The following is a 13,417-nucleotide window of genomic DNA, read 5'->3' on the forward strand; positions in this document are numbered from 1 at the left end:
TTATTATATATTTTTTAATTTATTATTGGAATGGGACATCTATCTCATCTTCTTATTTAAAAAATAAATAAATTATCGGGTAAAATAATAGCATACTTGAAGTCAATATTTAATAAATTAGTTATTAAAGTCTTTTTTTAGATATTGTAGAAGTCCTTAATATTTAGTTTATTATTTTGAATAAAAATCCAAAATAAATACTAAAAAAATTAAATTTGTGGGCGAAGGGGAACCAATAGTGAAGGAGCACGTGTCCTCTTCCTCCACACTATTCAATTTATTTTTTAATATTTAATTCGGAAAATTGATTGTTACTTTAAAAAAAAGTAACGAATGGATAAGAGTTGGAAGAAATTAAATATGGAATAATTAATCTTATTTTAAAAATAAAATATCAAAAACAAATTTATCAAATGACGTGTATATTGTTATTAATTTAATAAATCTTATATCATTTTCTTTTTAAAAAGTATTATAATTTGAATTTCGTAAAATTAATTTGGAATATATTTAGATTATTAATTGTGGGATTAATTGTGCCTTAAAATGAACCTTTCCCCATTGAATAATTATTTTTGAAAAAGCTGTGTGCTTAGTTTCAAAGGGACTCCAGTATTGCCAAATCGGTGCGCCACATAAAATAATAATTTATTTTTCATTTAATATACACCATTTTTTTTATTATTTACGTCACTAATTACCCACTGGAATAATATATATTTTTAAATACAGACGATTAAAGTAGATATTGCTTTATTTACTTTAAATCTATGATTTTATTCTTAAATTATATTTAAAAAATTATGTCATTAATATATATTGTGTGTTCTTAATTAATTAAAATCATTTTTATATTAAAAAATAATCTTAATTACAAATGGATGCCATTAAAGCCACCCCACAATGGTCGCACAATTAAAGATATTGTTTTTATTTATTTATTTTTCCAATTATATTATATCTACACATTTGACTCCATTATTATTATCATTATATAATAAATAAATTATTATTATTTCGCGAGGAAACCAGGATGAGCTGGTATATGAAAAAAAAAAAAAACTAATATATAAGATTCTACGTTGGTTGGAGGAGGGTACGAGACATTCATTATAAGGGTGTGGAGACTTCTTTCTAGTGGATGCGTTTTAAACCTTTAGGGAAAGCTCGAAAATAAAAGCTCAAATATGACAATATTTGTTAGTAGCGTGCACATAATGGTGGATTGTGAGATATCATATTGATTGACATTGGACAGTGCTCTAATGCCCTGATGGTGGATTGTGAGATCCCACATCCGTTGACACTGGACAATGTTCTAGCACCCTGATGGTGGATATATTAGACACTATTCTAGTGCCCTACTGGTGGATTGTGAGATCTCATGTCGGTTAATGCGGGAAATGAAACATTCTTACACCTCTCTCTAATTGACTCGTTTTAAAACGAATTTTAGAAATAATTATATTTGTATAGGACATGGGGGAAGTAAGGAATTACAAAAAGAACATTAAATTCATAATTGGGCTATTTTTTGTAATATTTGTGTGAGGACAATTTTCAATTATTGAAGTGTGGGTGCATGGTGGGTAAGACCTAAATTTTATTTTATATTATGTCGAATATATTGTGCTGAATATGTGATAAGAGTTTAATTATATTTTAAAATAAAACAAAAACGTTGCGAAACTAGTCGATATTGTTCTATTTGACTTTTCTTAAAAAAAAAATTAAAACTCGTCTGTTGGACAGAAGTTTTCACATATTTATAAGGAAGAGTGCTTCGTTTCCCTCTTCAACCGATATGGGACCTTACAATTCACCCGTTTGGAGCCCTCATTGGTACTCGTTTCTCTCTCCAATCGAGGTGAAATCCCTCAATTTTTGTTATTGTGTTGAGTCAAGTGTTCAACTAGTTAAGAACATAAACACGTTCATATTTTTCACTTTGGATTATTACGTGTCTATTATTTTTATTATTATTGGTACGATACACGTGGCGAAGGGAGGTGCGCCACGTCATTAGATTCAGAAGTCAACCATGGCGGCTTCCCGTTTTGGTTCGTATTAACTAGCTTTTCACGGATGTACTCACTTTCTCAACTTCAAACTTCATTCACGCATTATTTTTGTTCTTTTTATTATTATTATTATTATTGATATATCATATCAAGATATATATTATTTTAGTATACAATATATTTTAGATTTTTTCTATTTATGCATAAACTATAGGTTAAAATAATAAAAATAATCCATAAATCTTGTGTTTCATTTTTAAAAAAATAATTTTTTCAAAATTTTAATAATAAAAAATATGACTTTTCAATAATACCCTTTGATTAAAAAAAACATTTATTATTAGTACTTTGATTACAAATTATCCATAAATTTTTAAAATTAGCATTCATATGAAACACTCTTACCCTTAATTAAAAGATTAAAATAAAAGATTGTTATCATTAATATATAAATAGAAACCGTTTATGTATAGCTCATAGATATATATAAATTTTTCAAATGTTACTTTTAAAATTTCATGAATACTTTTTAATTTTTTGAATGGCAATAACTACGTTAAATTGTAACTTGTCATGGTAAAAATAATATTTCAAAGGTTAAAATATATATATATATATATATATAAAACAACAACAAATTTATTAAAATGATATTTTTACCTGAATTTTGATGACGTGGCATGTTTCAAATTTGACCAAGTGGCTACGTTGACCAACGACCAGCCTCAGAATTACAGAGACTGTGGGTTGAAACTAAAGATTTAACCTTTTTGATCGTTTTCCTTTCAGTTCTTCGAATCAAATTCATCTCTTTCGATAAAAACCATTAAACCCATAATTAAATAATAGGAATATTCATACCCTTTTCCCACGCGCTCTACTTAGACCGTCGGTCGTCGGTCGGTCGGTCTTCATTTTCACGACATGTCGTCTCTACATTTTCTCTCTCTTCTCTCTCTCCTCATCGCCTTTCTCACCGGAATCAAATCCGACGACGAACGTCAAATCCTAACCAAACTCATCTCCTCTCTCCACAACACACACGCCGCCGTCTTCCAAAATTGGGGACTCCAAAACCCCAAATGCAATTTCACCGGAATCGCCTGCAATTCACACGGGTTCGTCAACGAAATTAACCTCTCCAAATGGGGTTTAACCGGCGTTCTTCCTTTTGATTCCGTTTGCCAGTTACCGGCGTTGGAGAAGCTGATTCTTCGCGCCAATTCCCTGCACGGTGAAGTGACAGAGAGTTTAAACAATTGTGTAAAACTGAAGCATTTGGATCTCAGCAGCAATGGCTTCTCCGGCTCTTTCCCGGACATACATTCCTTGCCGGAATTGGAGTATCTGTATTTGAATTCAAGTGGGTTTTCCGGTAAGTTTCCATGGAAATCCGTCGGGAATTTGAGCGGTTTAATTGAGCTGAGCGTCGGAGATAACCCTTTTGAAAACGCTACTTTTCCGGTGGAGGTCACCAATTTGAAGAGGCTTAATTTGCTGTATTTGTCGAATTGTAGCTTAACAGGGGAAATTCCAAGATCTATTGGTAATCTCACGGAGCTTCTTAGTTTTGAATTTTCCGACAATTTTATAACAGGGGATATTCCGCCGGAGATTGGTCGCCTGCAGAAGCTCTGGCAGTTGGTGTTCTATAATAATCAATTAACGGGGACACTTCCGGTGGGATTAAGAAACCTTACCGGCCTTAAGAATTTCGATGCTTCGTTGAATTATATCCATGGGGATCTGTCGGAGTTGAGGTTTTTGACGAATTTGGTTTCTCTGCAAATGTTTGATAATCAATTTTCCGGCCATGTTCCGGTGGAGTTTGGGGAGTTTAAGTCGCTGGTTAATCTGTCCCTTTATCGGAATAGGCTTACGGGGCCTCTGCCGCAATCCATTGGTTCTTGGGCGGCGTTTGATTTCATTGATGTGTCGGAGAATTTCTTGACGGGATCGATTCCTCCGGATATGTGTAAGCAGGGGACGATGCAGAAGCTTTTGATTCTTCAGAACAATTTCTCCGGCGAGATTCCGGCGAGTTATGCTAATTGCTCCACTTTGAACCGATTTAGAGTCAGTCAGAACTCGCTCACCGGGGTTGTTCCGTCGGGAATTTGGGGATTGCCGAATGTGAATATAATTGATCTCGCGTCAAATCAGTTGGTTGGTTCGATTACTTCTGATATTGGAAAGGCTGTGTGTCTCTCTGAATTTTACGTCGGAAATAATCGATTCTCAGGCCGATTGCCATTGGAGATTTCACAAGCGGAATCTCTTGCTTCGGTTGACTTGAGCAATAATCAGTTCTCTGATGAGCTTCCGATGACTATCGGTGACCTTAAGAATCTCGATAGCCTCGAATTGCAGGGGAATAAATTCTCTGGTTCGATTCCGGAGACGATTGGCTCGTGTAATTCCCTAAGTATCGTCAATTTGGCGGATAATTTCTTCTCTGGACAAATTCCTTCGTCTCTAGGTTTTCTTCCGGTTCTCAACTCTTTGAATCTCTCCAATAATGACTTATCAGGTGAAATCCCTTCGACATTTTCGCATTTGAAATTGAGTCTTCTCGATCTTTCCAACAATCAATTATCTGGTTCAATTCCTCTATCGCTATCGAACGGAGCTTACAACGAAAGTTTCACCGGAAATCCTGGCCTCTGTAGCGAGACCGATGGCTTTTTACGGCGATGTTCAAAGAGTTCTGGCACGTCCAAGGACGTTCGAATACTCGTCATTGGTATCCTCGTCGGATTAATTCTTCTCGGTGTAACACTATGGTGCTTCATAAAATTGAGAAAGAGCGACAAATATCGAGATCGGTCGCTTGAAAAGGAATCGTGGGACCTAAAATCATTCCACGTAATGACATTCACAGAGGACGAGATACTCGATTCCATTAAGGATGAGAATTTAATCGGAAAAGGAGGTTCTGGCAACGTCTACAAAGTGACGGTCGGAAACGGGAAAGAGTTAGCTGTGAAGCACATTTGGAACACTGATCCATATGAGAGGATGAACAACAACAATAACCGAAGCTCCTCTCCAATTCTACCGAAACAGAGAGCAAAGTCGTTGGAATTCAACTCGGAGGTGAAGACTCTAAGCTCGATCCGCCATGTGAATGTAGTGAAGCTATACTGCAGCATTACGAGTGAGGTCTCAAGCATGTTGGTATACGAATATATGCCTAATGGAAGCTTATGGGACAGACTTCACACATCGACAAAAATAGAGTTAGATTGGGAAACAAGATACGAAATCGCAGTCGGAGCAGCAAAGGGATTAGAGTATCTCCATCACGGTTGCGACCAACCAGTGATTCACCGAGATGTCAAAACCAGCAACATACTTTTGGATGAATGTCTCAAACCCAAAATAGCCGATTTCGGGCTTGCCAAAATCCTCAACACAAGTGGGTTCAACGAGACAAGCCATATCATTGCAGGCACTCCCGGCTACATCGCACCAGGTAAACTCAAGCTTAACCTTTAAAATTGATTAACAACTCAAAACCCATCTTGGAGAATTGTGAATTGACGTAAACCCTAATTGTATGCAGAGTATGGATACAGTTACAAAGTGGACGAGAAGAGCGACGTGTACAGCTTCGGAGTGGTATTGATGGAGTTAGTGAGCGGGAAAAGAGCGATCGAGGCGGAGTTCGGAGAGAACAAGGAGATCGTAGAGTGGGTATCAAACAATTTGAAGAGCAAAGAAAGTGTATTAAAGTTGGTGGATTCAAGAATTGGCGATGCATATAAAGAGGAAGCCATAAAGGTATTAAGAATAGGAATATTGTGCACAGCCAGGGTTCCTTCCATGAGACCCACCATGAGGAGTGTGGTTCAAATGCTTGAAGAAGCCCACCCCTGTCGCCTGCTTGGGATACTCATTGCCAAAGATATCGACAACATTGATATCTAAATCTAAATCTTCCATGTTGTATAGAAATTTTTTGAAGGAATTTATGAAAAAGACAAGAAAATTAATAGACGTTTGGTTCGATGGTCTAAATCATTCGATCTCCAAAAGTTGGGACTTTGTTGCACTTTTTAAAGTTTAATTATTTTGGGGTCCGTAAGATTTATCCGTTGAATTATGGTTGGATTGACATATAACAAATCATTGTTGTTCTCGCATTGTTTTGAAGTTTCGTGCATGTCATGCTCGTGTAGCTTGTCAAGAGGTAGTGTTGGGCCTATGGTTCTAGAGAGCATAAAAATGGAATGAGAAGTTGTACGGTGTACTTTGTTCGACCAAAAGATGGTTAAAGATAGCTCGAATAGTAATCCATTTAGGTTGGCACCGAACACTCGACTCAATAATTAATGTACCTCAAATCACATGAATAATAGTTAAATATTGTCTGCAATGAGTATAAGCTCTCGTGATTTTGCTTTGGGCTTCCCAAAAGGCCTCGTATCAATGAAAATATTATTCCTGTAATTATAAATCCATGATCATTCTCTAAATCAGCCGATGTGGGACTTTCAATTATTTATAACGACGTGAAGACTCCGCGAGATAATTATAGAAAAAGCGGCCCAGCCCAATGTAGAACTCGTAATGGGTGAGCGAGCCCACTTTTCAGTTTGTCGGCCCATTAGAATTAATGGGCCGATCTTTAAACACCTTAGGCCCACGGATGATAAAAATAAATATTCCATTTAATTAAATAAATTAAATAAAAATAGAGAGTTCAGTGGTAGCTACGAAATCGGATTCCCCCAGTGGCTTTTTAGAAGTGGGCATCAACTCCTCCCCAATACAGATTCTCCTCTTTCCTTTGTGGGACCCATGTCTGTCCACGTGGAATTTTGATTTTTTGAGAAATTAAATAATTACCCATCGGAAATTACATAAATAAAAATTAGAGATGAAGAAATTAAACTAAAAAAGGAATAAAGTGGCATTAGATGGATGAAACAGAACGCGTAAAATTGGTTCACATAATGGAATCGATTTTGATTGAACAAATTCTTGAAGCGATTCAAATTATTCCTTCTCTTCATTCTTCTCTTATTATTGCTCCCTGCTCTCACTCATCCCCCCATTTATATACTTCTCTTCCTCCGCCTCCTCCTCTGCCACACCGCCACCGCCACCGCCACCGCCGCCGCCAACATCAACAATGGCCCTCCTTTTCTACCTTTTCTTTCTTCTTCTTTCTTTCATTTCTCAACCCATTGGAGGTGATCGATCTCTGTTTCTATCTATGATGCAAGACCTTTTGATCGGGAATTCTTCGCCGTCCGATTGGGATGTTTCCGGCGGTAGTTTGTTCTGTAATTTCACCGGCGTTACCTGTAATGAAAAGGGGTTTGTGGTTGGGATTGATCTCTCCGGCAGGGAGGTTTCTGGGAAGTTTCCGGCGGATGTGTGTACTTATTTGCCGGAGTTGAGAGTGTTGCGACTTGGGCAGAGTGGCTTACGAGGGACGTTTCCACGTGGGATAACGAATTGCTCTGTTTTGGAGGAATTGGATATGAGTTTTCTGTCTATGACTGGGACGTTACCGGATTTCTCGCCGTTGAGAAACCTTAGGATTCTCGACATGTCGTATAACAACTTCACCGGCGACTTTCCGTTGTCGGTTTTTAGTTTGACGAAGCTCGAGAGGCTGAATTTCAACGAGGATAATAATTTCAATATGTGGCAGTTGCCGGAGGATTTGTCGGAGTTGACGAAGATGAAATCGATGGTGTTGACGACTTGTATGTTGGGGGGGAGAATTCCGGCGACGATTGGGAATATGACGGCGCTCGTTGACTTGGAATTAAGCGGCAACTTCCTCGCCGGAGAAATTCCGAAAGAAATCGGGAATTTGAAGAATTTGAGACAGTTGGAGCTTTATTACAATTCATTAATCGGGGAAATTCCAGAGGAGATCGGGAATTTAACAGAACTCGTGGACTTGGACATGTCGGTCAACATGTTGACTGGGAAGCTTCCTGAGTCGATTTGTCGTCTTCCTAAGCTTGAAGTTCTTCAGCTTTACAACAACTCGTTAACAGGGGAGATTCCCATTTCAATTTCGAATTCAACAACGCTCACTATGTTATCCCTTTACGACAACTACATGACCGGAGAAGTTCCAAGTAATTTGGGACAATTTTCACCCATGTTGGTTCTCGACTTGTCGGAAAATCATTTCTCCGGTCCCTTACCGACAGATGTCTGTAGAGAAGGTAAATTAATGTATTTTCTCATGTTGCAAAATAAATTTTCCGGTCAAATCCCGCCGGCGTATGGTAAATGCCAGTCACTTTTACGGTTTCGAGTCAGCTGGAATTTTCTAGAAGGTCCGGTGCCGGCGGGACTTTTGGGTCTTCCACATGCTTCGATTATTGATTTTGCTAACAATAATCTTAGCGGTGAAATTCCGAATTCTTTTGCTGAAGCCAGGAATCTGTCGGAATTGTTCATGCAGAGTAACATGATTTCCGGCGAGTTGCCGCCGGAAATCTCAAAAGCGACCAATTTGGTTAAGATTGATCTTAGCAACAACTTCTTGTCTGGTCCGATTCCTTCTGAAATTGGGAATCTCAAGAGGCTTAATTTGCTGCTTTTGCAACGAAATCACCTGAATTCTTCAATACCCACTTCGCTTTCCGAGATTAAATCTCTTAATGTTCTTGATTTATCCGACAATCGACTGTCCGGTAACATCCCGGAAAGCCTCTGTGAATTGTTGCCGAACTCAATCAATTTCTCAAACAACCAACTCTCCGGTCCGATTCCTCTGTCTTTGATCAAATATGGGTTAGTGGAGAGCTTTTCCGGCAACCCAGGATTGTGCGTTTCGATTTATTTAGATTCATCCGACCAAAAATTCCCAGTTTGTTCTCAAAATCTCAACAAAAAACGGCTGAATTCCATCTGGACAATCGGAGTATCAGCGTTCATAATCTTCATCGGAGCTGCTCTGTATCTCCGACGACGATTCAGCCGAGAAAAAACAGAAATGGAACAGGACGAGACACAATCTTCATCGTTTTTCTCATACGATGTCAAAAGCTTCCACCGAATCAGCTTCGACCCAAGAGAGATAATCGAATCAATGGTGGAGAAGAACATCGTCGGCCATGGCGGCGCCGGTACAGTGTACAAAATTGAGCTAAGCAGCGGCGAAATCGTCGCCGTTAAAAGGCCGTGGAGACGAAAGGGGAAAGACCGACGGTCGGATCAGGAGCAGCTGTTCTTGGACAAAGAGCTGAAAACAGAAGTGGAGACATTGGGGAGTATAAGGCATAAGAACATCGTGAAATTATACTGTCATTTCTCGAGCTTGGACTGCAGCCTTTTGGTGTATGAGTACCTGCCCAACGGCAATTTATGGGACGCCCTGCACAAGGGTTGGGTTCATTTGGACTGGCCGACACGGCACCAGATTGCGTTGGGCATAGCGCAGGGCTTGGCTTACCTTCATCATGATCTCTCGCCTTCTATAATTCATAGAGACATTAAAACCACTAATATACTGTTGGATGTTCATTATCAGCCTAAAGTTGCTGATTTTGGCATTGCTAAAGTCTTGCAAGCTCGAGCTGGTAAGGACTCGACCACCACCGTCATCGCCGGTACTTACGGCTATCTCGCCCCGGGTATGTCCTAAACTTTTAAACATTTCAAAATGGTATAGCGTCTTGTGTGTTAACTAATGATTTTAATCTGAAACAGAATATGCATATTCATCGAAAGCCACGACGAAGTGCGATGTGTATAGCTTTGGAATTGTGTTGATGGAGCTGATAACGGGGAAGAAGCCGGTGGAGGCGGAGTTCGGAGAGAACAAGAATATTATATATTGGGTTTCGAATAAAGTAGACACGAAGGAAGGAGCTGTAGAAGTTTTGGACAAGAAAGTTTCGTTATCGTTTAAAGACGAGATGATTCAAGTTCTAAAGATTGCTATTCGGTGCACATACAAGAATCCTGCACTTAGACCCACCATGAAGGATGTGGTACACTTGTTGATTGAAACCGACCCTTGCAAACTCGATTCTCACAACAAATGCCCTAAACACACTACCACCACCACGAGGATCAAGAACTCATTTGACCTATGATTCCCGAAAACCTATCAACACTATCCTTCTCTTTGCCCTAATCTTCAACTCAATCGTATAGCATCTTTATACATAAGTATATGTACGTCTATATATTTATAGATATATGATTTGCCAACTCTCGTCGATATTCTCTATCTTTTGTCCGTGCATTTCTTTTTTAAAGATCACCCTTTTCTTAAAATGTATCTTTTTAAAGTTTATTTAACACGATCATCAATTTCTTAACTCGTAAGCATATAACTAAAAGAATGGGTTTTATGAACGATAAAGTTTAGATGAGAGTGAAATTATAATAGTTGCATATTTTGAATTATCTTTAGCGGTTAGATCTATCCGGGTACCGAATAAAATAAAATATATGGTATCGAGAATAAATGGTAAGAAAAAGTATTTGAAATTCTGATCTGTAAACTTTATATGAATGTGTAGACAAGACGAGTATTGTTGCATTGATCCAAGTGGGTTCGGGATTCTGAATTAATATAATTGAGGCCATGATTCCAAATTCCACCACTTCAAACCAAAATACTTTAATTTAATGGAAACTATTGATTGATTTGGGCATCTTTAGTTTGTTCTTGCCCCCACATTCAACAATAAAGCATTATATATAAAAATAATAATAATAAACTTTTTTTTTTCCTTTTTTTAGGGAGGAAAAATAAAAACATGTTCAATCCCGACCTTTCCTTCCGTGAGGCTCAACTTCTTTTTCTAGAGCTCTCGTATACAGTAAACCTCTTGTTCGATACTTGATTCACTTTTGACCACAACTTCGAGGCTAGTCTCATCTGAGACATAGTGTATGAATCCCTCAAACAGCTTCCCCTTAGTTGAGGCTCAGCTCCTTTTGTTGTGTTTGTCACTTTAGTCACTTTTGGCTAAAGTAAGGGTATGACTCTAATACCATGTTGTGAATCACAGTCACTCACATGTATGATATTGTCTACTTTGAGCATGATTTTTGTTTCCCAAAAGATCTCGTACGAATCAAGATGTATTCCTTACCTATAAACTCATGATAACCTCTTAATTAGCAGTGGAACGCGTCTCCCAACACTTAGAAACTCCTGTAAAATTATTTTCTCCCCAATTAATATTGAATTTTCACTCGATGTTTTAGAACAATTTTTTTTTTTAAATAAATAGAGACCCATAAATAGAAGTCGAACTTATGAAACTAGTTGGGTGTGGGGTCGTCGATCGGCCTAACCTAACTCTGAAAATACAACACCAAGGGGAATGAGATTCAAGATGACCAACATCACTTTGATTTGGTGGGGAAGCCATAAACTAAAGTGGTGGGAGCCTAGCCCTACCCATCCCCCATTCAACACAATAACAAAAAATAAACCAATACTTTTTTTTTCTTTGAATGATAAGACAAGACCAACTAAAGCATCGACGGTTACTAAAGCATCGTTGAAGGTAAAAAGTAAAAAAGTAAAAATAAGTTCACGTAGATTTAGATTTTTCAAATAGTATTGTCGACTGATGCTCGTTGGAATTTTACTATTTCTGCAATTTTTAGTTCCAATTCACGGCTTATAATGACGTATGGATGTCGCCATTGTTCATGTAGTGATATATTACGATCTCGCCCTTGAATATCCTTCTTAGCTGAAATAATACCCTCTAACGGTTAAGAACATAGTAACAATTTTTCAATATCATTTATTTATTTATTTATTTATTTATAGAGTTGTATTAATTTATGTGCTGTACACGTGTCATTTTTTAATTAATTAGTAATAATTAATAATAATTAATTCCTTTAGTACAATTATAAATCATTTATGATAATATATACACACTAATTTATGGTGACATTTATGGTAATATTATAATGCTTGGTTGTTTAATTAAATCTAGTTTGATGTAAATATAGGTTGGTGGATGAGCTTCTCTTTTTCTCACCTAAAATTTACACTAAACATTGTTAAATATTTATGATAGCAATAGATGTTATTCGTTTTACGGTTGAAGCCCGCTAGCCGATGTTATTCGTTTTATCATACTCATAATTTGAACATATTTATAAGGAATGGTTTGGACTTTCCGTTTCGGGCTTCCCCTCAAGGCTTTAAAACGCGTCTACTAGGGTAAGGTTTCCACACCCTTATAAATAGTGGTTTGTTCTCCTCCTCGACCAATGTGGGACATCCCAATCCACCCCCTTCGGGGCCCAGCGTCCTCGCTGGCACTCTTTCCTTCCTCTAATGGATGTGGGACTGCCCCCAAATGCACCAACTTTGGGGCTCATCGTCCTTACTAGCATACCACCTTATATCTATCCCCTTCGAGAAAAAACGAGAAGGCTAGCACATCATTCGGTGTCTGGCTCTGATGCCTTTAATAACGCCCAAGTGGGTATAGAAGTAAATGCAAGCATTAATGACGGACCATCTATACCCAACAAAGATTTTGCCTAAAAAGGCCTCTAATCCTAAGAACACTAAACCAACCACCTTCTCACAAATTCACAATCTCCATAATTTACCCAAAATTAAAACCTCATTTATTGCCCTCCTTTTTATCCAAAATTCAATCAAATATTTAATTTCTTTTAATAAAATTAAGTTTATATTCACTATTTTTACAAACCCAATTTTTAAAATTTTATTTTTATTTATAAAATGTTGAGTAAAAATTCAAAACTACTATTATAAAAAAAAAAAATACATTAATTAGAAAATAGAGTTTAATGCATTTTATTAGAAAATAATAGTATTTTAATTATTAAAAAAATTGATAATTGATGGTATCGATGATATTTAAAAAAATATTAATTAGAAAAATAGAGTGGGAAATTACCCCTGTGACCCTATGGCATCTTTGCCCCCACATTCCCTCTCTCCCACCCACCAACATCTTTCACTATCTTCCATGTACAGAAAACGACAAAATAATAATAATAATAATAATAATTAATAATAATAAACCAATTTTCTTATTTATTTATCCTATATTATCTCATGCACATCGATATTACAAAAAAAAATGCAATGTTTATTCATTTCGATGCCAACACAAATTACTGAACTTCCATTAAAATAATAATAATAATATTGAAATATGAATTATACAATATATATTAATTTTCTATTATTAAATACATATCTAAATTTTTTAAATAATAATCTTATATTTAAATTTTTTAAAATTGTCTACCAAACACCCTTAGTCTCCGTAATTTATGCGTTATTTTGTGGGTACTTCCAAAATAAAAAATTTACTTTATTTATATATATATATAATCTATTTGGATCTATATTGTAGTGTAATAATTTTTTATTTTAAATTTTAATATAGTTTCAG

General features: G+C 36.8%; 2 protein-coding genes across 2 annotated transcripts; both read left to right on the forward strand.

The window, feature by feature from the left end:
• Window positions 1-2,945: 2,945 nt before the first annotated feature.
• On the forward strand, window positions 2,946-5,998 carry LOC111797388 (receptor-like protein kinase HAIKU2). The gene is made up of 2 exons (XM_023680373.1): window positions 2,946-5,496; window positions 5,587-5,998. Exons 1-2 carry the CDS (start codon window positions 2,946-2,948, stop codon window positions 5,949-5,951), a joined length of 2,916 nt encoding a protein of 971 aa, XP_023536141.1. The 3' UTR covers window positions 5,952-5,998.
• Window positions 5,999-6,957: 959 nt separating this feature from the next.
• Window positions 6,958-10,214, forward strand: LOC111797589 (receptor protein-tyrosine kinase CEPR1-like). The gene is made up of 2 exons (XM_023680638.1): window positions 6,958-9,631; window positions 9,708-10,214. The coding sequence occupies exons 1-2, from the start codon at window positions 7,159-7,161 to the stop codon at window positions 10,094-10,096; spliced, it is 2,862 nt and encodes a 953-aa protein (XP_023536406.1). The 5' UTR covers window positions 6,958-7,158; the 3' UTR covers window positions 10,097-10,214.
• Window positions 10,215-13,417: the final 3,203 nt, after the last annotated feature.

Source organism: Cucurbita pepo, chromosome LG06, assembly GCF_002806865.2.
Source record: "Cucurbita pepo subsp. pepo cultivar mu-cu-16 chromosome LG06, ASM280686v2, whole genome shotgun sequence".
NCBI lineage: Eukaryota > Viridiplantae > Streptophyta > Magnoliopsida > Cucurbitales > Cucurbitaceae > Cucurbita > Cucurbita pepo.

Bases quoted from the DNA above. Each gene is read 5' to 3' on its own strand.
- LOC111797388 (XM_023680373.1), top strand. From the start codon at position 2,946: ATGTCGTCTCTACATTTTCTCTCTCTTCTCTCTCTCCTCATCGCCTTT. The intron at 5,497-5,586 runs GTAAACTCAAGC...AATTGTATGCAG, and splicing joins TCCCGGCTACATCGCACCAG to AGTATGGATACAGTTACAAA.
- LOC111797589 (XM_023680638.1), top strand. From the start codon at position 7,159: ATGGCCCTCCTTTTCTACCTTTTCTTTCTTCTTCTTTCTTTCATTTCT. The intron at 9,632-9,707 runs GTATGTCCTAAA...AATCTGAAACAG, and splicing joins TTACGGCTATCTCGCCCCGG to AATATGCATATTCATCGAAA.